The 25,076-nt window shown below is 41.3% G+C and overlaps 1 protein-coding gene across 1 annotated transcript; it reads right to left on the bottom strand.

Annotated features, from left to right (window-relative positions):
* Nucleotides 1-909: 909 nt before the first annotated feature.
* On the bottom strand, nucleotides 910-19,126 carry LOC137028205 (CD48 antigen-like). The gene is made up of 6 exons (XM_067396974.1): nucleotides 19,008-19,126; nucleotides 17,621-17,953; nucleotides 16,457-16,750; nucleotides 15,900-16,082; nucleotides 15,717-15,784; nucleotides 910-1,344 (listed from the first exon to the last, which is right to left on the bottom strand). The coding sequence occupies exons 1-6, from the start codon at nucleotides 19,054-19,056 to the stop codon at nucleotides 1,291-1,293; spliced, it is 981 nt and encodes a 326-aa protein (XP_067253075.1). The 5' UTR covers nucleotides 19,057-19,126; the 3' UTR covers nucleotides 910-1,290.
* Between the last annotated feature and the right edge of the window lie 5,950 nt (nucleotides 19,127-25,076).

The following is a 25,076-nucleotide window of genomic DNA, read 5'->3' on the forward strand; positions in this document are numbered from 1 at the left end:
CATCTTATTTTTTTTCCTAAGAACAATTTTTGATGAAACCTTTGAATTATTTTGAAAAAAAAGAAAGGATCTTGTGCTGTACAATGAATCACAGTTCTGTAATCAATAATGTGAATCTAACTCAGAGATGAAGCTCCAAATGAGTTCAGAGATTCAGACCAAGTAGTAAGCATGTGAAAACATAACCAACAAAACCTGATCATCTTTTCTTTCTGCTTGTCTGGCTGTTATAACTCAGTTAAAACAGCCCAAACAAAATGTAATATTAAAAAGTGAAGGGTCAAGACAAGAACTCAACTAAAGCAAACCATGACCTCTGTGATGGTGTCTTAAAAATTGTGATTTTCTCCTTTGGTGATTCTGCTTGTTATCATCAGGTGTCTTCAATAATGCTCAATCATCACTCAATTAATCACTTAATTATCTCATTAACTTTAACACTGTTTCAGCGGGTGGAAAAAAAAATATGGCAGGACTTTCACTTTCTGAGCCCTGGACTTTCCACCTCTGCGCGATACCTCCGCGGTGGATCCGCCACGGAGTCCTTTTGCTGTGTGGGCAGTGCACTCGTTTTCATTCACTCCTTCAAGTGAACTATATTAGTGCAGTAATGTAGGGGATTCTTACCTGTTTCCACCAATATAGTTATAACAATAAGAATCTATATCTATAATAAATCTATGACTTCATAAACAAGTTCAGATCCATCTTGCATTTATTGTCAAATAGCTAATTTGTTCTCGAGTATGTTTTATCATATATTGTATTATTAGCAAATATAATTGTTTGGATTAGGCACTTTATTTCACAAAAAAAGGAAGTTAAGTTGTGGAAGTTCTCAACCATTTGCTATTCTCACACACACACACACACACACACACACACACGTTAGCCACAAAAGTCCAGGAATAGACACATTCTCATGCAGAAGCTGTTTGTCCATCCAACAAATGAAACCACATTTCTTTTCCAGATCTAAAGAAATCAAGCGACCACAGCAGGTTTCTGTTTGACTCATGAACTGAACTGCTCAAGTGATGCTTACTTTCAGTGAATCACGTTCATGATACTGATTCTATAGAATGCAATACTGCCAAAAGATACATTTATATATACAGTATATACAGCATTTTTGCTGTGTGTGTGTGTGTGTGTGTGTGTGTGTGTGTGTGTATGTGCATGTGCAGAAACCATGAGTGCTTCTTAAACAGCTTTCTTGCAATAACCGTCTTCATAGCACGCATGTAACCATACTGACTGTGATGACAACAACATTAATGAGGATTTTGATCAGTGTTTGGGGACGACATCTGCGTACACCACCTCTTCCTCAGCTTTGACTGCCTGAAAGAAAACATATAAAAAGAGTTTGTCAGATTATATCATGGTTTTCAAGGTGATCAAGCAGTTGGTGTAGAAATATACGAAAAACCTCTATCACGGTAATATTTAACATTCTGGTGGTATTACAGTATCTTTTTCTTTGCACCACTGGGCCTTTATATAAGTCCTGTATTTTACTGTCATGAGTAGAATATGAAAACATAATGTCAAAATATTGTAAAATTTAAAAAAAAACGGTCATAATCAAATAATTTTATAAAACTTTCATCAAATTAATTAAATGTAATGTAAATGAAAATATAACAAATCCTTTTCTTTTTGGCAAAGTGTTGCAAACAGAGATTTTCTTTTAAATTTATCTAAACTAAAGTAAACGTAAAATGAAAAATTGTGTGATTTGTCCTTTAACAAATAATATATTATTGATAATACTTTGTGAAGTACATTCTACTGTATAAAAGTTATATATTTGTCAATTTATTCAAGTTAAACCGAACTTTTATTCTGCCGTGTTGTAGTGCAGAGTTTCTGAGAGTTTTTCTCAAATGAAATGGTGAAATGCTGCTGTCTGGAGATGAAATTCATGCGTTCATGTCCTCAGACACTGAAAACAACACGAGCGTCACTCGTGCTTGAGTAAACTGCAGCGCTCATTCACCCTGAGACATGCTAGAGTAGACGAAACAGCACCATTCATTCACACAGAGACATGTAAACTTCATGTTTCAGCAGCAGTCTTTTGTGCTTCAATATTCACAGACACCAGTCCATGTCGCAATTTGATTCCTTGGCTTGTACAGCCCTATATTTGATCTAAAATTTGTCAAATTCTGTGACATTTAGCCTAAAACAATCAATTTCATTTTTTCCAGAAAGCACATTTGACATTATGTAATTGACAATATTTTCCCTGTTAAAGAGAGTTAGTTATGTGAGTTGTCTTATAAAGTTGTAAGCTTTAGTAAGTAGAGTATGCTGTAAGAAGCTCCCATCTCAGTATACATGAAACCTGATGTGTTTGCATAGCGACACCAGACAAACAGTCATGCACTAAATGCTGATTGAGTGTTGTTAAAAGTTGAATACATTAAACACTGCATCAGAGAGGTGCTGTTTTTAGTATATTTTTTAAAATCTTATTTTATGAAACAATCCGTTATGATTGCATAACAATCTGTGATTTTTTTCTGATTCTGATGCTGTTTTTCTTTTTCACATTTTCTTTCTCATACACACCCACACAGCAAGGGACTCCTAGGCGGATCCGCATTCAAGTCGCCAAACCCGCGTGACTGTCACATCCGTTTTGACGCCGCCCAGAGGATCAGATCCGCATCCGGGCGGCACCATAAATTCTACTGTCAATCAGCGGATCCTGAGCGGACCCATGTCGGATCCGCGGACGCGCACGCGCCTTTACTGTAACGGTTGTATCAATTTGCGGGTCCCAAACGGACCCGCCGCGGAGGTAAGGTTTTAATCGCGGGTGCGGAGCGGATGCAGCGCGGAGCCAAGGCGGGTCCGTGATCCGCCTTCGTTGCGGATCCGTCACTGCGAGCAAGTGGACTCCGATACGGGTCCGTTCGCGGCAGAGGTGGAAAGTCCAGGGCTCAGAAAGTAAAAGTCCTGCCATATTTTTTTTCCACCCACTGAAACATTAATGAGATAAATAAGTGATTAATTGAGTGATGATTGAGCATTATTGAAGACACCTGATGATAACAAGCAGAATCACTAAAGGAGAAAATCACAATTTTTAAGACACCATCACAGAGGTCATGGTTTGCTTTAGTTGGGCTTTTGACCCTTCACTTTTTAATATATGAATTTGTTTGGGCAGTTTTAACTGAATTATAACAGCCAGACAAGCAAAGAGAAAAGCTGGTCAGGTAACGTTGGTTATGTTTTCACATAATCATTATTTGATCTGAATCACTGAACTCATTTAGAGCCCAATCTCTGAGTTAGATTTACATTATTGATTACAGCACAAAATCAGCTTTATCAGTATAATCCAAAGGGTTTCACAAAAGTTGTTCTGAATAAAACAAAAAAAAAATTCTTTAAGGCACACACAGACATCAAGAATCAGCCTGTGAATCTCAACAACGGTGACAAGCAACATATTCTGATCAACAGATCAACTCTGAACATTAGAAAACAAGCTACTAAAAAGTCCCATAAAAACAGCAAAAAACAAAATAGTGAGAATAAAGAAAATTACTAAAACAATTCAGCTCATAATTTATTCATGCAGCAATGCATGATGGGAGCCGTGGATGAGTTTTGATTGGTGGCTCCCAGAATGCACTGCAACATGCTTTATGATGGCCACCACTGTTGAGATTCACAGGATGATTCTTGATCTCTGTGTGTCTAAATGAGGGCTTTTTTCCTAAGAACTTTTGATGAAACCTTTGAATTATTTTGAAAAAAAAAAAAACTGGATCTTGTGCTGTAGAATCACAGTGCTGCTGTAATCAATAATGTAAATCTAACTCAGAGATTGGGCTCTAAATGAGTTCAGTGATTCAGGTCAAATAATGATTATGTGAAAACATAACCAACACCTCCTGATCATGTTTTAACTTTGCTTGTCTGGTTAGTTTTAATGCAGTTAAAACTGCCCAAGTAAATTCTAATGTTAAAAAGTCAAGGGTCAAGAGCCCAACTAAAACAAACCCTGACCTCTGTGATGGTGTCTTAAAAATTGTGATTTTCTCCTTTGGTGATTCTGCTTGTTATCATCAGGTGTCTTCAATAATGCTCAATCATCACTCAATTAATCACTTATTTTTTTCTCATTAATGCTTCAGTGGGTGGAATAAAAATATGGCAGGACTTTTACTTTCTGAGCCCTGGACTTTCACTTTCTGAGCCCTGGACTTTCCACCTCTGCGCGATACCTCCGTGGTGGATCCGATACGGAGTCCTTTTGCTGTGTGGGCATTCATGCATATCAGCAGAAATATTTGCACATTTTTTCACACTGGTTTTCTGAAGGCCTCAGTTTCCAGTTTAAGAGTGCCTGTTTAGCAAATAACATGTTAACTGTTACAAGTGGTTTTTACACTTATCTAACAGTGATGTTTATCAATCCTTTGGTCTGTTACTCTTTATTTTGATGGTCCACTTTAGACATTCTGTTGACTATAAGTAACATTGCACCTTACTCTATTACCCTTACTAATACCCTATTAGTATTAGTAGACTGTTAGGGGTAGATTTAGGGTTAGCACAATAAGTTGACTTGTAAATTTACTTACAGTCAGTAGATTGTCTGTTGGGAAGCATCAAAATGAAGTGTTAGCAGATAATAGCTGCCAAGCCACTTCCTAGCAACCAAACAGAGTTCCCTAGCAACCATTTAGTAAGACCTATATCTCTGCATCAGAACATTGTATAGAGATAGGGATAGGCTCTTTTGACCCATGTTAGCAAACAGGACGTCCAACATGCTACACATGCCAGCAGTAAATAGCTACAAATTCCATAGTAACCATCTGTGACAACTGCCAACTGCCTAGCAACACCCTAGCAACCGCCCGGAACACCCTAGTAACTGCCTAGCAACTTCCTAGCAACCACTCAAAACACCCTAACAACCGAGTGCCGAGTTTTGCCACTGCAAGCACCACTCACATTTTCTTCAGGAACTGTATATTCTATACATTAATATTATTAAGCAGACAGTCTACTAATACTCTAATGAGAGTTAGTTGATATGCAGGTGCAGGTGTAGGGTACTTCTAGTCAACACAATGTCTAAAGGGGACCGTTATCCAAAATAACGTTTTACACATTGGTCTAATAAAATAACATTCTTCAAATCTAAACTTAATCATTTATGAGCTATATGGACGCTAGAGGTGGGCCGAAATCTTATTTTACAATTATAATATACAGTATATCACAATACAGGTTTTTTTTACATTTTTTTTTTTTTTTTTTTGCTGGAATTAAATAGATAATGATTCTTATTAAAGTGACAAAAATCATTCAGTCAAAATCAGCGAGTGATTTGCTTTTTCTACAACATTAAACATTAACATTAAAGAGATATGGAAACCCATTACTGCCACATAAGAAAAAAATGCATTAGTAAATCATAATTGTGACATACTAAGTTATGATATACTAAGTTATAATTATGACATCATTTAGAGTGTTGTAATTTTGACTCTTTACATCAAAATGTCTTTGATCATTTGACTTTTTAAATCAGAATTTTTTACTTTTTAAGTCATAGATTTGTCAATGCAAGTCATAATTTTGACTTATGTAAGTATCACAATTTCCTTTTTTTGATGTCATCATTGTGATTTACCAAAACATTTTTTTTTTCCTTATGTGACACTATTATGCACATGATTTTGATTATGGGGTTTACTAGAGTACATTTCAATCATTTAATCTTCAAAAACTCATTATTACTTTGTTGCACACCTGTTTATTCCCTCTTTCTGAACATTCCCCTTACTATTAACTGGCATTTAGTATCAGCTATGTACACTCAAAAAAATAACTTGTTGGTCTAACTTAATTCAATTATGACACCTATTTCCACACAGTTGAACTGATTTATTTGAACTTAAGATAGGTTAATTGTACTGATGAGTAAAATTCATCCTAATTGAATGAGATCACACCAGTTTCATTTGATGTATTCTGTGAATGTTTCCTGAACTTAATTCATTCTTGTTAATCCAAACAGTGCTATTGCAATTCAGACTGGTGCCCTTGTACAGAGTTGCTCAAGTTTTCTGCAAAACATTTGTAGCATGCATGTAATGATCAGGTAAAGAACTTCTCATCACTGGCTTTAGCACAGTTAAAGCTTGTTGAGAACAACATAGATTTATTTCATGTAGCCACCCATAGCCTAACCACAAGGTCTACACTTCACCATAATGGTAACCTCATAAAAATAAACATAAACTCTTTTAAATGTCAAATATAACAACATCAAACTTTAAAAGGCATTTCCCTTTCCTAAAAAAACACATTAAACAGCACTTAATTTCAACATTTACTGTCCCGATCTATCCCTACGCAAAGCATGCTGGGAACTAGAAGTCCACTGCCCAGTTTCAATCAATGCAACATAAATGACTTGTGTAGTCCGAACACAAATGGTTTAGGTTAACCTAACAATTTGCACATTTAATTTCATTTAACATAATACAATTGAGTGCAAATGCCCATTAAGTAAAAAACTAAAGATTTGTGTTGGTTCAGCTTATTTTATTTAAATAAAATGAGCAAGCAGCTAGAATCGTTTTTTTGAGTGTAGGCTTCCTGAAGCCTACATGTTTTTCTTGTCCACGGTCCACGCAATGTAATTTTCATCATTGAGAGGGTTCGCGGATGGTGCATGAAGAAAAGCGCACACACAAGGTGAATGTTGAGACAGAAGAGTCCACTAGGTGGCAATACACACAGTTGTGATGTACTGTGCAGTAGTTGAAGAAGAGTGTGTACGCTTTAAGAACCTAGGCTGTGTCCGAAATCACATACTCTCTTGAGTAGGTACTTATTTTGAATAAGTAATTACTTCACAATGGCTAAAAACGTATGTTCCATGTAGTATGAGTGTGTGTAGTATGAATGTAATCTGGATGTACTACATTTGCCATGCTGTCATTATCATGTGATCTACCAGCATCAGTTGCGTCGCTTCACTGTCATTCATAAATCCTCTTCCCTTGCCTCATGGGATAGTAAAGTGCATCTTATGCACACTTCAAAATCTCGCCGGAAGTAGTAGCTCATCCGGGTACTTTTTGCCTCTTTTATATGAGTACTGTGAATTTGGATATAATTTTTTTTTTGTCACATATTGTTTTTCACCTACTATATAGTAAGGAAGTATGTGATTTTGGATGCAGCCTAGTCATCAGCAGGTATATTAGGCTGCTGTCACCATTAGATCTAATACAGATCCAGGATATTTATACACAAAGCTGTTGAGACAAACTTTTACTAAGGAATAGAGATAAGTCTTAAGCTAAGTTGTGCACCCGCCTATAGGTGCATATTACCAACACATCCTTTATATAACAAAAAAAAAAAAAAAAGCACTTTACTTAGTGTGTAATGTTGTTGTTAGAGTATAAATAAAATCTGTAAAATTTTAAAGTTCAAAGTTCAATGCCAAGCGAGATATTTTATTTAACAGAAGTCGCCTACATCGAACGGCCAGTTTGGACTACATCCCTCTACTTCCTTCTTTAATGACGTCACTAAAACAGTTTTTTGACTAACCTCCGCCCACAGGAATACACAAGAGTTGCGTTTGTAGAGTGTGTTTGTCGCCATGACGTCGAAGCGCTGTTATTTTCATCCCGCAGTCCAATCACCGGGTCTGATTCCGGCTCAAATTGATAGGGTAAAATTAAAGACATGTTTACAATAAAGGGGCGGTCACACTGCACTTTTCGTTCCATTGACTTCCATTCAAACGCATGCGAATGCGTCAGACCGGAAACGCAAGCTCGTGCGAAAAAATTCCGCATTTCGCTGCGTTCCAAAGTTCAAGTTTGGTGAACTCTGACCTGCGAATTTGCATAACGTGAAAACGTGCGACCAGTAGAAGATCGATTCATCACTGCATGACCTCTTGCCTGAATGAAAAGAATTATATTTTTGCAGTAAAGTCGAGTAGGTTCTATATTTTTACATTTTGAATGTATTACTTTAAGTTATGTGTTGAATTCATGTTTATAAAAAAGATGCTGTAGACTGTGACGTCATATCACGGCCGTTACAGCATTCGAAAAAATTTCATACATTCAAAGTCTAGTGTGACCGCGGCTTAACTCTGAGCACATGCATCTCCACGTTATGGTAAGAGGCGTGACCTTTCCGGGACCTTTCCGCTAAGCTGCTGTCGAATCACAACACAGGAACCGCTGGCACAATCAGAACTCGTTACGTATTTCTGAAGGAGGGACTTCATAGAACAAGGAAGTCATCAGCCCGTTTTTATGACAGTGGAAACAGCGGTATACAGATAAGTAAATTATGTGAAAAATACTGTGTTCCCTTTCGATACTTCACTCTTACTGCGTATGGGGAAAGGTCTCCCTTTTTCCCCGCTGCTGAAGCCTTTTTCAATAACGCAGTGTAACTGCACCGTCATTGGTTCACTCATAGACAAGTTGTTGAACCAATGGCGGCGCGGCATAGCTGCGCGGCCTATGGCGACAAAGCGCGCGAATGTTCCCGCCGAAATGGGCGGGGTTAAGGGCTATATAAGCGGGCGTTTCGCCATAGGACTTCAGTGTTTTCTCCTTCAGCGACGACCTCTACTTCTCTTCGCTGATCTCCGCCTGAAGCCGAAGAAGCTCGCCGCCTTCCTGCTCTCGCCGCCGTCTGAAGAGGCTCCCGCAGCGGACTCGCCTGGACTCGCCGGTTGAGGACAGCGCCGGCGCCCTCGCAGACTGCAGCTTCCAGCGCCGTCGCCGAGTCGCCGCCTCCCGCTTCCCGCTCCCGGCCGCTTCCTGTGCGTCCCCTGCCGCCATCCGGCGCGCCGCCTGAGAGCTTCACCCGCGGCTTAACGCCGCTCTAAAAGAGCGATTTCAGCGGTTTTAACTGCTTCCAGAGCTTCCGCGGCCCTCGCCGCTCTAAAAGAGCCACCCAATTGCCGTTTTCACGGCAGCGGCGTCTTACGATGCCCCGCCACTCATGTGGTACGTGCAGGGCCCCCCTGCACGACGACGATGGACACAGCGAGTGTGTCGCCTGCCTGGGCAAGCCCCATGCGGACGGCGCGCTCGCTGGAGACTCATGCCCGCACTGCGAGTGTATGAGTCTCGCTTCCCTGCGCTCGCGGGTCGCCTTCTTCACTGAGGGCGATCTCGCCGCTCGCGCCCTCCCGTCTCCTTCCTCCCGCGAGCCGGCGAGGAAAAGACAGCGGGGTAGAGCGACTCAGCGCCAGGAGTTGAGCGAGCTCACGCCGGCCCAGCCCCCGCGTGCCTCGCCCTCTCCTCCCAGGGAACTCTCTCCCGTTCTGTTCTCTCGCCCTGAGCAGCGTCCCTCCGCAGAAGCGAGTGACCTCGTCTCATTCGGGGGAACAGACGACGAACAAGACGACTCCATGTCTCTTGCGGCTTCCGAAGCGGAAGGATGGGCTGGCGAGCCGGAAGACCCCGCTCCACCGCCTCCCTTGGAACCCATCGAGCATGGCCAGGGCATGGATGCCGAGCTCTTCCGCATCCTGTCTAGGGCCGTTGAAGAGCTGGACCTCGAGTGGGCCCCTCCAGAGGAGCCGTCTCGCAGCCGCCTGGACGAATGGTTTCTGCCAGGCCGCCGCCAAGCACCTCGCCAGCGTTCAGCGCCCTTCTTTCCTGAGGTCCACGAAGAGCTGACGAAGTCGTGGCGCGCTCCTTACTCTGCCCGCCTCCACACTGCCGTCGACGGCGCCGAGGAGAAGGGATACGAGCACTTGCCACCCCTAGATGAAGCGGTGGCTGCTCACCTCTGTCCTCCCGCGGCTGTGGGTTGGAAGACGAAGAGGGCCCTTCCTTCCAAGCCCTGTCGGACCACCTCTACTCTGGCTGGACGGGCTTACACCTCGGCGGGCCAAGCTGCCTCTGCGCTCCACACCATGGCCATATTTCAAGTATTCCAGGCCAAACTCCTCCGCTCTCTGGATGAGTCTGGAATCGACGCGCCAGCCTTCAAAGATCTCCGCAGCGCCACGGATCTTGCCCTGCGAGCTACGAAGGCTACGGCCCAGGCCATCGGTCGTTCCATGGCCAGCCTGGTCGTGTTGGAGCGCCACCTGTGGCTCAACCTAACGGAGATCAAAGACCTAGACAAGACGGCCTTCTTAGACGCCCCGGTCTCGCCTTCTGGTCTCTTCGGGCCTGCAGTGGATGGCTTCACTGAGCGCTTTACTGCCGCGCAGAAATCGTCTCAGGCTATGAGGCATTTCTTGCCTAAGCGCTCCAGCTCCGCTTCTGCGTCTAGCCGCCCCAGGACTGCGCCGGCTCAGCAGAACAAACCAGCCCCACCTGCAAAACAGGCAGCGCCGCCCCAGGAGCATCGCCAGCGCTCGCGCCCTGCGAAGCGCCCTCCCTTCCCGAGGCGCCAGGGACCCCGGCCCAGGATTGTGCTGGACCCGGTGCCTCCGAAGTCGTCCTGATTCGTCGGACAGGAAGAGGATGGGGGACCGTCCCGTTACGACCGGACCACCCCAAAAGCTCCCACGAGTAATTTCCCCTCCGCCTCGTTTATTTCCGGGCGTGGGAAACATACTCCAAGTGACAGCTGGGCCCACACCTGTTGCGCCCACTCCAAACGCCGTTTTCACGGCGAACAAATTTTTACCTCATCACAAAAAGAGCAAATTTCCTCTTCCACCCCTCGCGGTGTACGACCCTCTCAACGGCGGTCTGTCACCCAACATTATTCAACCCCTAGCCACTCGGGCCGAGGCCTGGCAGGCCATCCCCGATGTGTCAGAATGGGTTATGGGGATCGTAACCCAGGGCTACTCGCTCCAGTTTGCACGACGGCCCCCCCGCTTTGCCGGGGTGCTTCAAACATCGGTCAATCCGGACGACGCTCATGTCCTCTGGGCCGAAGTCATGTCGTTGCTGGAAAAAGGAGCTGTGGAAATAGTTCCTCCGTCAGAGAGCGAGACAGGCTTTTACAGCCGCTACTTTCTGGTCCCCAAAAAGGATGGCGGTCTCAGACCCATCCTAGACCTCAGGCTTTTGAATCACTCCCGGAAGTTCAAAATGCTGACGCTGAAGCAGATCCTCGCGCACATTTGCCCCGAGGACTGGTTCTGCTCGCTGGACCTGAAGGATGCGTATTTTCACATCCAGATAGCCCCCCGTCACAGACGATTCTTGAGATTCGCATACGAAGGGGTGGCATACCAATATACGGTCCTGCCCTTCGGGCTGTCTCTGGCTCCCCGCACTTTCACCAAGTGCATGGACGCGGCGCTTTCCCCTCTGAGACAGATGGGAATCCGGGTTCTGAATTATCTCGACGACTGGCTCATCTTAGCCCGTTCGCGAGACGAGCTGGAACGCCACAGATCCGTGCTCCTCAGCCATCTACAATGCCTGGGTCTCAGGGTCAACTTAGCCAAGAGCTCGCTATGCCCCACTCAACGAATCTCGTTTCTGGGAGCAGTTTTCGACTCGGTCCGTATGACGGCAGTAGTCTCGCCAGAGCGCGCCCTGGCAATTCAGCAGCTCACGGCATCTGTCACGAACAAAGCCTATCTCCCTCTGAAGTTTTTCCAGAGGCTGCTAGGGCTGATGGCTTCCGCCTCCCCGGTGCTGCAGCTAGGCCTTCTTCGGATGCGGCCTCTTCAGTACTGGTTGAAGTTCCGGGTTCCTCCCAGCGCATGGCGGCACGGCCGCCTATGTCTCAAGGTCAATCGGGCCTGTCTTCTAGCCCTGAAACCTTGGATGGATCCAGTATGGTTCCAGCGCGGAGTCCCTTTACAGGCGGTCTCACGGAGGACGATGCTCTCAACAGACGCCTCCAACTTGGGCTGGGGCGCTGTGTGCGAGGGCAGACCGGCCTTCGGCTCATGGAGCCACGAGGAAAGCCATCTACACATCAACTGTCTAGAGATGCTAGCAGTGATGAAAGCCCTTCAGTTCTTTCAGGCTTACTTGACGGGACGTCATGTTCTAGTTCGGTCAGACAGTATGACGGTGGTGTCATACCTGAACCACCAAGGCGGTCTTTCGTCCAGCCGCTTATGCGCTCTGGCGAAACGTCTGCTGGAATGGGCTCTTCCGAGGCTTCAGTCGCTCAGAGATGCTCCACCCCCAAGTGGTCCTCACGATCTGGGAGTTCTTCGGGAAGGCAGAGGTAGACCTCTTCGCCTCAGAAGACAACTCTCATTGCCCAACATTTTTCTCGAAGGAAGTAGATGCTCTGGCCCACACATGGCCCAGCACGCTCCTTTATGCTTTCCCTCCGATCGCACTGATCCCCCAGGTCATCAGGCGTATCAGAGAAGACCAGCACAGAGTCCTTCTGGTGGCCCCGCTCTGGAGGAACCAGGTTTGGTCCTCAGAGCTATTCAGGCTCTCTCTAAGAGCCCCGTGGCCGATTCCCCTGAGATGGGACCTCCTCTCTCAGGCAAACAGAACAATCTGGCACCCACAGCCGCAGCTCTGGGCTCTGCACCTCTGGTCCCTCGATGGGAGCCGACTAGCCTCCCCGAGGACGTCCTAAATACCATTTCTCAGGCTAGAGCCCCGTCTACGAGGCGCCTCTACGACCAGAAGTGGTCAGTCTTTGTTGATTGGTGTTCAACACGCAACATAGACCCTGTGGAGAGTGACGTATCTTCCATACTGTCTTTCCTCCAAGAACGCTTGGAAATGGGGCGCTCCCCTTCCACGCTTAAGGTTTACGTAGCAGCCATTGCAGCGTTCCACGCTCCTATTGCTGGCCAATCGGTGGGACGAAACGGGCTTGTGATCCGTTTTTTGAGAGGTGCTAGGCGTTTGAATCCACCTCTCGTTGGTCTCGTTGGTCCTCAGGGCCTTGAAAGGAGCCCCATTTGAACCAATGGGTTCAGCCGACCTCAGGCCCCTAACGCTAAAAACCGCTCTGCTACTAGCACTAGCATCGGTTAAGCGTGTCGGCGATTTGCAGGCTCTCTCTGTGAACCCTGCATGCCTCGAATTCGGGCCTGGTGACTCTAAGGTCGTTCTGAAACCTAGGCATGGCTACGTTCCTAAGGTGCTCTCAACTCCGTTTAGAGCTCAGGTCATTTCGCTCTCTGCTCTTCCTCCCTCGGCGGACGAACTGGAGCTGGAGCTACTCTGCCCAGTCAGGGCATTGAGGACCAACATAGAGCGATCGCGGTCCTTCAGGCAGTCGGATCAGCTCTTTGTTTGTTTTGGCGGCCGCACCAAACGGTCTCCGGTCTCGAAACAGCGCATCTCCCGTTGGATAGTGGATGCTATTAACCTGTGCTACTCCTCACTGGGTGCTAACTGCCCCATAGGAGTCAGGGCCCACTCCACTAGAGGAATGGCTTCCTCGTGGGCTTGGTCCAACGGAGTTTCCATCCAAGACATCTGTGAGGCGGCCGGTTGGTCTTCGCCGTCCACCTTTGTCAGGTTCTATCATCTCGATGTCCCGACCTTACAAGCTCGGGTTCTCTCGGTGTGATTAGCGGCCTCCGACGAGTTCCGCTTCACTCCATCCCAGGAAGTATCTTCCTTAAGTGTAACCATGGGTTCGGTTAGGCTTTGCCTTCTTGCTTGTCTTCTTGGCCCCCTCTTGGTTGACCAAATGCAAGCTATATCGTTCCCAGCCGTGGCACGGCGTGGTTGAATTCGTTCCCCATACGCAGTACGAGTGAAGTATCGAAAGGGAACGTACTCGGTTACTAACGTAACCTCGGTTCCCTGAGATACGGAACGAGTACTGCGTCACTTGCCGTGCCACGAGGCTGCGGCTCAGGGTCGTCGCTTCAGTCGATTGACACTGAAGTCCTATGGCGAAACGCCCGCTTATATAGCCCTTAACCCCGCCCATTTCGGCGGGAACATTCGCGCGCTTTGTCGCCATAGGCCGCGCAGCTATGCCGCGCCGCCATTGGTTCAACAACTTGTCTATGAGTGAACCAATGACGGTGCAGTTACACTGCGTTATTGAAAAAGGCTTCAGCAGCGGGGAAAAAGGGAGACCTTTCCCCATACGCAGTACTCGTTCCGTATCTCAGGGAACCGAGGTTACGTTAGTAACCGAGTACGTTTTTTTACACGCGAAACATGAACACATGTTATATTGCACACTATAAACACAATCAAAGCTTCAAAAAAACATGAAAAACGGGACCTTTAATAGTAAATTGTAAACTGTAAATAGTAAATTGTCTTTTAAATGGAATGGGACATGAGACTCTGATTGGTTTATTGAACATTATGCCCAAAACACACTCATGATTCATTAAGAGACTAGGGACAACACTTTTAGACATGCGCCAGGCACGCTGACCATTTTTCCCGTCGTTAAACTAGCAAAAGTGGATTAGCACACGCCCTAAGTGCACTTATGCCATGTGCTTTAGACCATGCGCTTAGATCGTTCAAAAAGGGCCGCTGGTTTTTGTTGCTCAATGGCGCAGTCGTTTTCAGTTGCCTAAAAATAGCAACACAGAACACACCAACATTGGCAAATGGATGGGTGCAAATGCATTTCCTATTTAAACGTGGTACAGGACATGAAAATGATAACTGCGTCAGGTCGAAACTAACAAAAAAACTTGCATTGCGCCTGCCGTTGCATTGTGCCGGGTATGATAGGGCCCATAGTGTGCTATGTGGATATATGTAGCCTACATTGCGCAATATAAGCAAAATAGCAAAATCTCCAATAACTGACACTTTATGTTTTCGCCACAGTCTATATCATCATACCGCCCAGCTCTAATTCTGCCCCATGTTAAAAAAAACTGTAACTGTAATTGATTCTGAGTTTTCATAATTGTGATTTAATATCTCACAATTGCAACTTGCAAGTTTCTCAGCTTTTTTTTGTTGATGGAAATGGTCTAGTCTACATTTGTATTTAAAAAAAAAAAAATTGTTTGCTACCATTTGTGCATTTGAATTTATTTTAGGCAATTATTTCCAGATGTGGAGCTGATTTGAGTGCACTGGACTACTTCGGTAAAGTTGGTTTTATATTCGCACATTCGGACTTCTGATAAATTCAGACTTTCCAATAAATGTGCAATAAATTAATGTTTGCGAATTTTAAGCAGCGACATTGACAACCAACGATTGTCAACTTACAACATTTTTCACAGTTGATCAAAATAGGCAAGTATTGTTTTAATGGCATATTTACTTGTGAATGTCCACTGAATGTCCAATGTAGTGTGATTAACAAGGCTATTGAATACGGATGTCCGAATGTGCGAATATAAAACCAACTATACCCAAGACACTGGACTGACCTCAGGAACTCTTACTTTGGTCAGAATTACTGGCGTCTCATTTTGCACTGAAGTTTTTTTTTTATCACACTAAGGTCCAGTAGACTTCCTGTTTTTATGTTAACCATCTGTGCTGCAGGATATTTTCTCATAACTAACTTCATCTTTTTGCTATTGATGTTAATTCTGGTGACACACTAGAGTTTTTTATAGGTTTGGTTCCCCTAAAGTTATCTGCAGAAATTCTAAAATAAGTCTTTATGTAACACTGTATTATATAGCATTTATATACATTCATTTTAATAATAATTAATTATTATTAATTATTATTTTTTAATATTTTTATCATTATTACAGAAGAAAAGGAAAGGGTGAATGTTATAGGACAAAACATCATTCTAATATATTAAATATGCATTAATATAAATGATCTTACCGATTTCTGTGCTTTTCTTTTGTAGAATGTCGGATCAGCATAAGTGATCTCTTCATTACGAGCCTTATCTGTTTCAACATCAATAATAATAGATGCATTAAAACAAAAAAACTTTATTATTACATGTATAAAAGTCCTTTTCTTTTAAACATATTAGTTTTTACAGAAGTAAGTAACACTTGCCCTCTTGGTCTGTTTTTTTGTGTTTCCTGTAGTAGCAGAAGATCCCGACTGCAGCAATAAGAATCAGAAATCCAGCGGCAGCAGCAGAGATCAGTGCTATCATATGACGAGAGTCTGGAAGGTGTGAAGTAGCATTTGAAGTACTATTTGTAGTAGGATGTGAAGTAGACTGTGGGTCTGGTGCTGCAGCAGCCAAAGACAGTTATCATTGTGAGTGAATGTGTCTGTCTATAACAAACACTATTAAACAGAAGCACGTCTGAGTCTAAATAGCCTTGCACCTGCTACTAAATTCGGAGTGTAGACTTAGTTATCCACTAACAGCATACCGCTGACCTCTTTATACCTCTATGCGGAGAACACAAAAGAATTCTCCTATAAGTCTATTTGGGGCCAGGTAGTATCTATGCTGCTTTGTTTGTTTCAAATGCATCACCAGAGCAGTGTTGTTGCTTTATCTATATAGTGCATAAATCTCACAATTAATAATTGTGTAGTATTGTATTTGTGGTATGTCGCTTGCAGTCAAAAGATGACACATTTTACCTTTCACGTACCTGGACATAGCTGGCAGAGTTGAGTGATGTCCAGATGTTGAGTCTGGTTGCTGATGGGATTGTTCAGCACACAGCTGTAGGTGTTTTTATCCTGATATTCCACCTCCAGAGGTAGAGAGAGACTGATGCTGAGATCAGACACACTGATGCTGGACAATAAACTGTTTCCTTTGTACCAGGAGAGAGTCACATGACCCACATTCACAGCTGAACACACCAATGAACAATTTGATGATGATGATGATGATGATGATGATGAACAGTTTCTGCTGATGACAGGAACAGACAGACGAGCTGGAATAAAGAGAAATAATAATATGTAGGGAATTGACAAGACATTTCGACTTCTTAAAATGCTTCTTGATCTCATGCCTATGGATCCCACTATATCTTTCATCAGTCCTGTTAAAAAACTAAGATAAATGATGAAATGGCCTGATCTTACTGTTATACACTCATCTCATCAGCCATTTTATATATATAGCTAATGTGTTTAATAATCGTGACACTGCTTTAAATACTAAAATGTTACGAATTTTATAAAATACATTGTATAATATATTAAGTATTCTAAAACTATGGAAATACTCATTTTAACCATATTCAACAATATGTTCATATTTTTTGATATGGGGTGGTTGTCAGTTAAATGGCTTTAAACATTAAACAAAACGGATTATTTTTTAAATCTCTTAAGTATATTTGACCGCTCAAGTGTATGTCTGAGACTCTGTAAACATTCATTACATGATCATATGCTTCTCTGTTAAGCTGCATTGAAATAATGGGTGTTGTGAAAAATGCTATACGAATATAATTAACCCAAATTTAGCCTAAACACAATTCAACATTTCATTATAAATGAACAGAATTAGGTATTTAGTGAAATTCCTTTAGGGTTAGTATTATATAAGGACAGATGAAAAAAAAAACATATTGATTGAACTTGCATAGTTTGTTAAAAGATGCTTTGAGACATGTAACCCTAAAAATACAGTTATGTTTTAATGTATTTTTTGCATCTGTTCTTGTAAGCTGTGGGAGTGATGCAGGCCCATCAAGTGTAAAGGCCAAATCATCATTACATCACTGGTAAGATGCCCTTAAGATTATTTTTACTAATAAAGGGTAGACAGAAGAAGCACACCAGTAATTGTGACTCACCGTAGACAGTAACACTGAATCTGTATGTGGTTGTTTTTGTGCCTTTGATGTTCACTGTATAATCTCCAGAGTCTGTGATTCTGGTGTTTGTGATGGTCAGAGATCCAGTCTGATGATCCAGCTTCAGTCTGTCTCTGAATCTCCCGTCAAGAACATCATCAGATGTGGAGACACTTCCAGCATCATCGATATCAGCTATTTTAGTCCCTGGATGTCCAAACGCCCATGTTATCAGAGCATTTCTCTCTATTTTAGTAACACCAGATTCTAGAGTGACTGAATCTTCCTCCGTCACTGACTTCGCTGTCTTCACTGCATCTGTACCAGCAAACACTAGAGAATAGAGAGAGTTTCTCAGTCACACACTGAAGTTCTTGATAAAGTAAAAATAAATATCATAACAATGGATTAATCAAACTTTAACTTTAGGCTTGTAATTTTGAAATGATCACATACTTTCTGTTTGACTTTTCATTAAATTGATACTCTTCACTGTGGTAAAGTGAGATCCTTTAAAAAAAGTGAGTATCTGAGCTGATTTTAGTCTGGTTCAGCTCAGGCAAGACTTTTAGCACCAGTTGTTGTGGAACTTAAACATCAGAAGTGAAATAAAGCTACAAGCAGCCATTATGAGGACAAACATGACAGCGACAGATTTTGAGTACATTTAACTGGACATCAGCATCTCTGGAGATGATTTTAGACCACAAGTAGAATTACTGACAATTAAACTTTAGACCATCAGGGCATCATAATAATGACATTCATATTAAGTTGTGAGGCATTGCAAAGATATATCCTTATCATCAGTCATGATCTTTAGTCTGTGTGAACACAATTTGATTTTGGTGCCCAAAAATCATGAACTGAACCCCAACATTCTGAATTTCATCTTTTTATTGCTATAATTACACTAGGGGCAACATTTCAAAACTCTAAAATGACAACTACTTCTTCAACAGAATGATCTTTCAGACTGGCATTGATTACTGATTTCTGTAAGACACTCGTTTCAAAGCATCTCTAGGTGCTGAATGAACAGTATACTGTACATTACCTGATTGAATGGAAATAGATCAATATAGCCAGTTATCCTGCATTAGCTGCATGTGTACATTCAGCTTTTGGAAAGAAAAGTACATCTGTTTTCCATGTTTAAATAAGATTTTTACCCTTTCTAGTTTTAAAATTCTTATGGGACATAAGTTTTATTAATATTGCAGAACTTTGTACCTTCAGATAGAACAGTTGACGGGTGTTTAAACCACTAAGATTACATAATTTAAGATGCCAATAGAAAACTAATGGACTGAGACCAACACAGTGATATCTTAATTTGATTCATGATTCTGGCACAACTGAAACTATAAAAATGTTTTAGACTTACCAATCGGGCACCAACAGCACAGACAGCAAAAAACAAAGAAGCAAAACATTTTCTTCAGTGGTTTAGAAAAGGAGAAATGTTTTTAAATCCTGTAGCGAGTGCACTGAGGTGAAAACTGCTCCAGTCTGTGTCCACATGTGTCTGTTGGGGGTTGTACTTCAATTCTGCTGAGTTTTTTCTTTTTCTTTTTTCAAACCACAGTCTCATGTTTTCGTAGAGCTGCGTGTCATCGCATTTATAATACTGTATTAATTTATAACCCCTCACACTATTGTTTGGACTAGATTAGTAATCTTGTTCAGAAACAAATACTATAGCTTATTTGTCCATTTCCAAACAAAACATATTGCAGGGCAATTTCAAGCCAAAGAAAAAAAACTTTGAATGGGAACTTTTGGAAGCTCATTTACTTCTAAATTTCAGCATAAACCAGTGATAGAATTTTATCTGATTTGCAGTCACAACAACAAATAAATGCTTAAATTAAACTCAAACAATGTATATGTTTTCATGACCTGTGAAAACACTGTGTAAATGTTTGTGGAAAAAGTAGAATAACTTAAAAGCTACCTGGATCAGGAATCTGCTAACTATGGCTATGTTCACACTGCAAGCAGATTTACTGCTCAGATCACTGTTCATGTTGTTTTAAATGTGGCAAATACCAGATTCCAGCGTGAACTGGGGCCTGTACCATGAAGCTGGATTAGCTGGCTAGCCAGGTAAGTTTCAGATTAGTTTGCACCAATCCTGGGTTTTAGGTACCATGAAAGTGACTTGGCTTTTAGCGGTGTTCATCGCCATGGTAACTTACGCTCCACGGCTAACCTGCTCCGGGGCAGGTTATGTTCTGGATTAGAGATCTGAAACTGAAATTGGACCAATCAGATGTAAGCTAAGTGACACTGACACACACCCAACACAATAAAGTCACTCCCCCAGTTTCTCTTCCTCCAAATTAAAGGTCATTATATAGTAAAAACAAATATTTAATGATGAAATTGTCTGGTTTTAATGATAATATAATTTATATATGATTTGTATATGATCTATATTTTTATTAATCCATTACACACATGCAAGTTTAGTGTAACAGTTGTTATTAATCACTTAGTTTCAATGAATATTAATATATATAGATCATATGTAGGCTAATATAAATAAGGTGTAAATATACTATCTAAATATGACTACGTGTGATCTTGTATGTTTGAGTCTCTATCGCTATATATTATTAACCATATAAACTAACTTCACAACTTTCACTTGCACTGATAGAGAAAGATCATTTCTTTTATTTGTCCTCTTTCACAGATAAGTATTTTCCATTAGTGTAAATGCGTTTAAATTCTTAATTTTCAGTGAATTGAATCTCACTGGCTCTCTCGTGAGAAGTGAATCACAGTTTATTTCTGTTGCAAGGCATGTGATTGGCTGTTCACCACTGATGTCACAGATTCACACACTTCACAAACTCAGGATCAAAGCCTGAGTTGACAGAGAAAGTTGATGATCAGCATCATGGTACCAACAAAGCCGGATTGGAGTGGTTTGGTTTTGTCAACTCGAAACTAATCCTATAACACTGAGTTTGTTCATCTACCATCATGGTACAGGCCCCTGGTCATGGTCCTGAACTGACCCGCATGCGCAAAAGAACGATAAAAAGACGTCACACACCACACTGTCATACAGAAGAAAACACGGAGAACATGTGCAAGTGATTACACGTTTATTTAGTGTGATCTGCCACGTAAGCCAGCATATTTATGTACAAGCATTATAAAAATATAAATATAAATAAAGACGAGGATGTGAAAAAAAGAGAGCAGACTTTTTAAACATTTATGATACGAGCCCTCATGTTTTGCTTGTATATAGAGCTGTCTCTGTAATACTTACCCTTTTACTTTCCCTTTCTACTGACTACCTTTCGCAACTGTCTTGATAGCATTGGATATGTTAAATCTTAGAATAGACTCCCATGAGTGCAGAATCTTGATGAATGTTGATCTTGTGACGTAAAAATCGCATGAATTCCTGTTCAAACTGCGGTAGCATTACAAAACATCTGACCTGTATAGGATTTAGTACCACATGGAACTGCCACAAATGGGAAAGATCAGATTTCATGTGGTTTGTACTGTTCACACTGTCGTGGGGAAAACAGATACGAGTCACATGTGGGCAAAAAAATTCAGATTTGGGCCACATTTACCTGCAGTGTGAGCCTAATTGAATTTCATGTGGTTTATGTGACTTTCTCACACCACATAAAACGTAAACATCAGACGCTGTTATAGAAAACATGCTGAAAGTCTCTGCAGAAACAATGTTGTGTTGTTGCAAAGTGAATGAGCAGAAAATGACTAAAATGGAGACATGTTTTGATACCGGCGGAGACGACCACAATAGTAGAGACAACAGCACGGAATAAAGCGCATGCATATAGCCTCCAATGTTTCTGCTGTTGCCTCAGAAGACGCAGTAGTCCAGCACAGCGGCTACACATTTCCATGTTGTAAATAAGACAACATCTGTATTGCAAACCCCTCAATGTTGCGATTATTGTTGTTTTTGGTGTATACCTACCAACGCAATGCCATTGCCACAGAAACCAATGCAGATATTACAGTTGCGATACACAATGTGGACAGTCAACAATTTTAGATCAGATTCAATTTTGATACACAAATATTTGGACTGACAGTGTGAGCCTTAGTATCACAAATGGAAGTGACCTATATAGGAACTAAAAAGACCAGATTCCATGTGTATTGTGCTGTTTTTTCACACTGTCAGGCGAAAAACAGATCTGTATCACATGTGAGCAAATTTTTGAATTTGGGCCACATTTACATGTCTGAACACAGCCTATGAATCCAAACAATGACTGGAGAAGTAGCTGAGTTCCTGTTCACAGTAGTTGTGATTATTGAATAAAGCTGGAAATAACTGTACTTAAAAAGAAGTTATCTAGAAGTTGCTCTAAAAGCTTTGATATTGATAAGTCCACTGTATATGCCGTGTCTATAAATGGAGAAAGGTCAGTACTGCTGCTCTTATGATGAAATAGTGGCAAATGCTCAAAGTTAAGAAGAATCTTCAGCTAAAGAGTCAGTGAAAGACTTAACTTTTAAATTTAACAGAAGAAAAAACACATTCTGAAGTTGTCCATGTTTAACAAAGTTTTGAAACAAAGTTTTTCGAAGAGAAATGGTGCAATATTCCTCCTAACCACTGTGTTGCAAATACAGGAAACATTTGGTGGAAGTTACTGCAGCCAGAGCAGGAACAACCATTACGAAATCATGCTCTGAAAATCTATCTTTTTGTACATGTTTGTCTATGTGTGCTTGATCGTTTACTGTTATTTCTTAATTAATCTTATAACTCTTTAGCATTTTAAAGACATATACTACTTTTTGCCTCCTTGTCTTTATAAGCCCTTTGGAACTATTATTAAACTGTCAGTTGCTCTTCATTTGCATAAGGTTAAACATATCTCAACTTTATCTCATTGCTGGACACACCTACATCAGTCACTGGCTAGAAATATCCAGCTCTCCACTGAAATGAATGAAATCATACTTTCTCGCTGGGTGTCGATGTTTGTATGAACAGGACTTAGATGTACATTAGCATGTCCCAGTTCAGAGGCTGCATCCTTCAAAGGCCACAAAGGTCGGACTGAGCGTTTCACGGGAAATGAAGGCTGCTAGGGCTGCTGAAGGAGCCTTTGAATTGGGGGGGAATTTCAAATGCCATTTTTCACCCTTAAAGGGCACATTGGGAAGGAGACACCATTTGTATGGGCGTTCCAAACAAAAGTGAACATCTGAATCCCTTCCACAAGTCCATTAGTGAAGGGACATGTGGTGGTCACTTCAAGGAAGTAATTTAATTGTTTATGGTCATGTGACCATAAACAATTAAATTATCAGCCTTCAAAGGATGCAGCTTCTCATTGGGGCATTGACTTCATTAGACTCCATTTTGAACGGCAGTGTGCATATCATTTTTTTCTTGAGCAAACATTGTGATGTGCTACATTCAACAATGAACGATTTCAAGGCAACATGTTCTGTAAAAATGCAGAAAGAACTTTTAGCATCCCAGCAAACATTGGTCCAATGGCAATGTCGTGTCCCTGGCCAAAATAGCTGTGGTATAGGATGGCATAAATCGGTAAAAATATGTTACACAGAACATTTCCTAAAAATGCATTCAGTTTCATAACTTTCATTTTGCAACTATTTTTCAACCATGTGTCGGAGGGACGTTTGCTGGGATCATATGCAAATACATTAATACATTTAGAATTACTTAGAGTGCAATTTGGAATATAGAGTGCAGCAGTCAGGTTCCAGAAGTAAAAACTAATTTTCTCCATAGTGAAACTGACTTTTAACAATAACTGATAAACCTTTATACGGAGCTGTTGTGAGCTCCAAGGTTGTTAATCGATTACATGCTTTTTTGAAGCCATCTGTTTTCGTTAATTGAACTTAATTTTAAAATAATTGTATTTAATAGCAGGATACTTGGTGAAAAAGTACATTAACCATGACAGTCAGAGTGTTGCAGCCATAGCAGAGAACAAGATTTTTAGCTCCGCCCACTTCCAAGATGCTCACAAAATACGTAAATATTTGTATATATATATATATATATTGCAATAAAATGAAAATGTTGTTTGTATAATAAACAACAACTTAAAATTAATAGTTTGATATTTCTAATTTGTATTTGGGATTGTAGTTCTTTCATTTCCTTCACCAAAGCTGTACGTCTACCTTTTTCGTTTTATATAAAATTTTCAAATACTTTTTTTTTTTTTTTTTTACTTCAAATAAAAGTTTGTAATGCTGTGATTCACCTCGTGGCTGCTTGGTTCATGGCGTATCGTGCTTTAACGAATACTTTGGATGCTTAATAAAACAAAATATTTTTAAATTCAGCCCAAACATAAAAACTGATGTGGCCTATAGTCATATTGACAACCTTAACAAACCATCTATCTATTTCCAAGAAAAGTTTAAAAAAAAAAAAAAAAAAAGATCTGACGTTATGATCTGACGTTGTTCCGGCAAACTTCTTCTACTGCTACTTTCTGTTGTTTTGAAGGCGAGCGTGTCGATTATAAGCGCATCTCAAATGGCTGGGCAGGAACCGAAAGGAAGCTTCTTAGAAGGTAATTCATGGAGAATTTACAAACATTTAAATAAATATCTGAAGAATCGGGGTTAATAGAGAAAATTTGAAGTTTTTCCCTCTTCTTTCCCCATTTTTCTTTGCTGTTTACAATCTACTGTTCCACACTCCAGTCCGGTAGGTGGCGGTAATATTGCACTTATATGGTGGTTGCTCGACAAACGCCAATCATATCAAAAGAAGAAGATGCGGCCGTGATGTTCTGCGCTTTTTTACTTTCACAGTAATTGAAGATAAATCCCCGTAATCTCTTTCAGCAGTACAGATTTAATCAAGAAAATTCGCCATTACATTCTCAGTCGATATAAAGACACGATGACTGTTTTTAGTCAGTGATTCTTTTCTGTCGATCGTGTGCGACTCTGGCACGCCCAGAAACAGCAGTTTATTACAAATAATATCCACCGATCATCTTTAGAAACCCTTAATTTGCTAAAATCTACAGCAATATGAAAAATATTTCTTTGATTTGTGTGTTTTTGGTGTTTGTAGAAGGTAAGGTTTACGTTTCGTTCTTAAACGTTTTTGGTTTCACTTTTGTAAAATACGGAGTTGCTCATTATTATTTTTTCCATCTTGTTTTGTCGTGATCACGACTTATTTTCTCGTGATCGCGAGATAACAAAAGTTGTTAATAATCCATGGCCGTTTAGGGCTTCCGTACATTTGTCTTTTGTTTATCTTCTTATTCTTATTTTTTTTTTTTTTATGTATAAAAAGTGGTCATTAATATTAAAATGTATGACAGAGAAAGAAGTTTATGTTTTCTGTGTTGTAGCTATTGTGTAACAATTAAAGTGTAAAACACAAACTATTTGAAACTATTTGTCTATTTGAAATCGGATATGTTAAATG

Source organism: Chanodichthys erythropterus, chromosome 10, assembly GCF_024489055.1.
Source record: "Chanodichthys erythropterus isolate Z2021 chromosome 10, ASM2448905v1, whole genome shotgun sequence".
NCBI lineage: Eukaryota > Metazoa > Chordata > Actinopteri > Cypriniformes > Xenocyprididae > Chanodichthys > Chanodichthys erythropterus.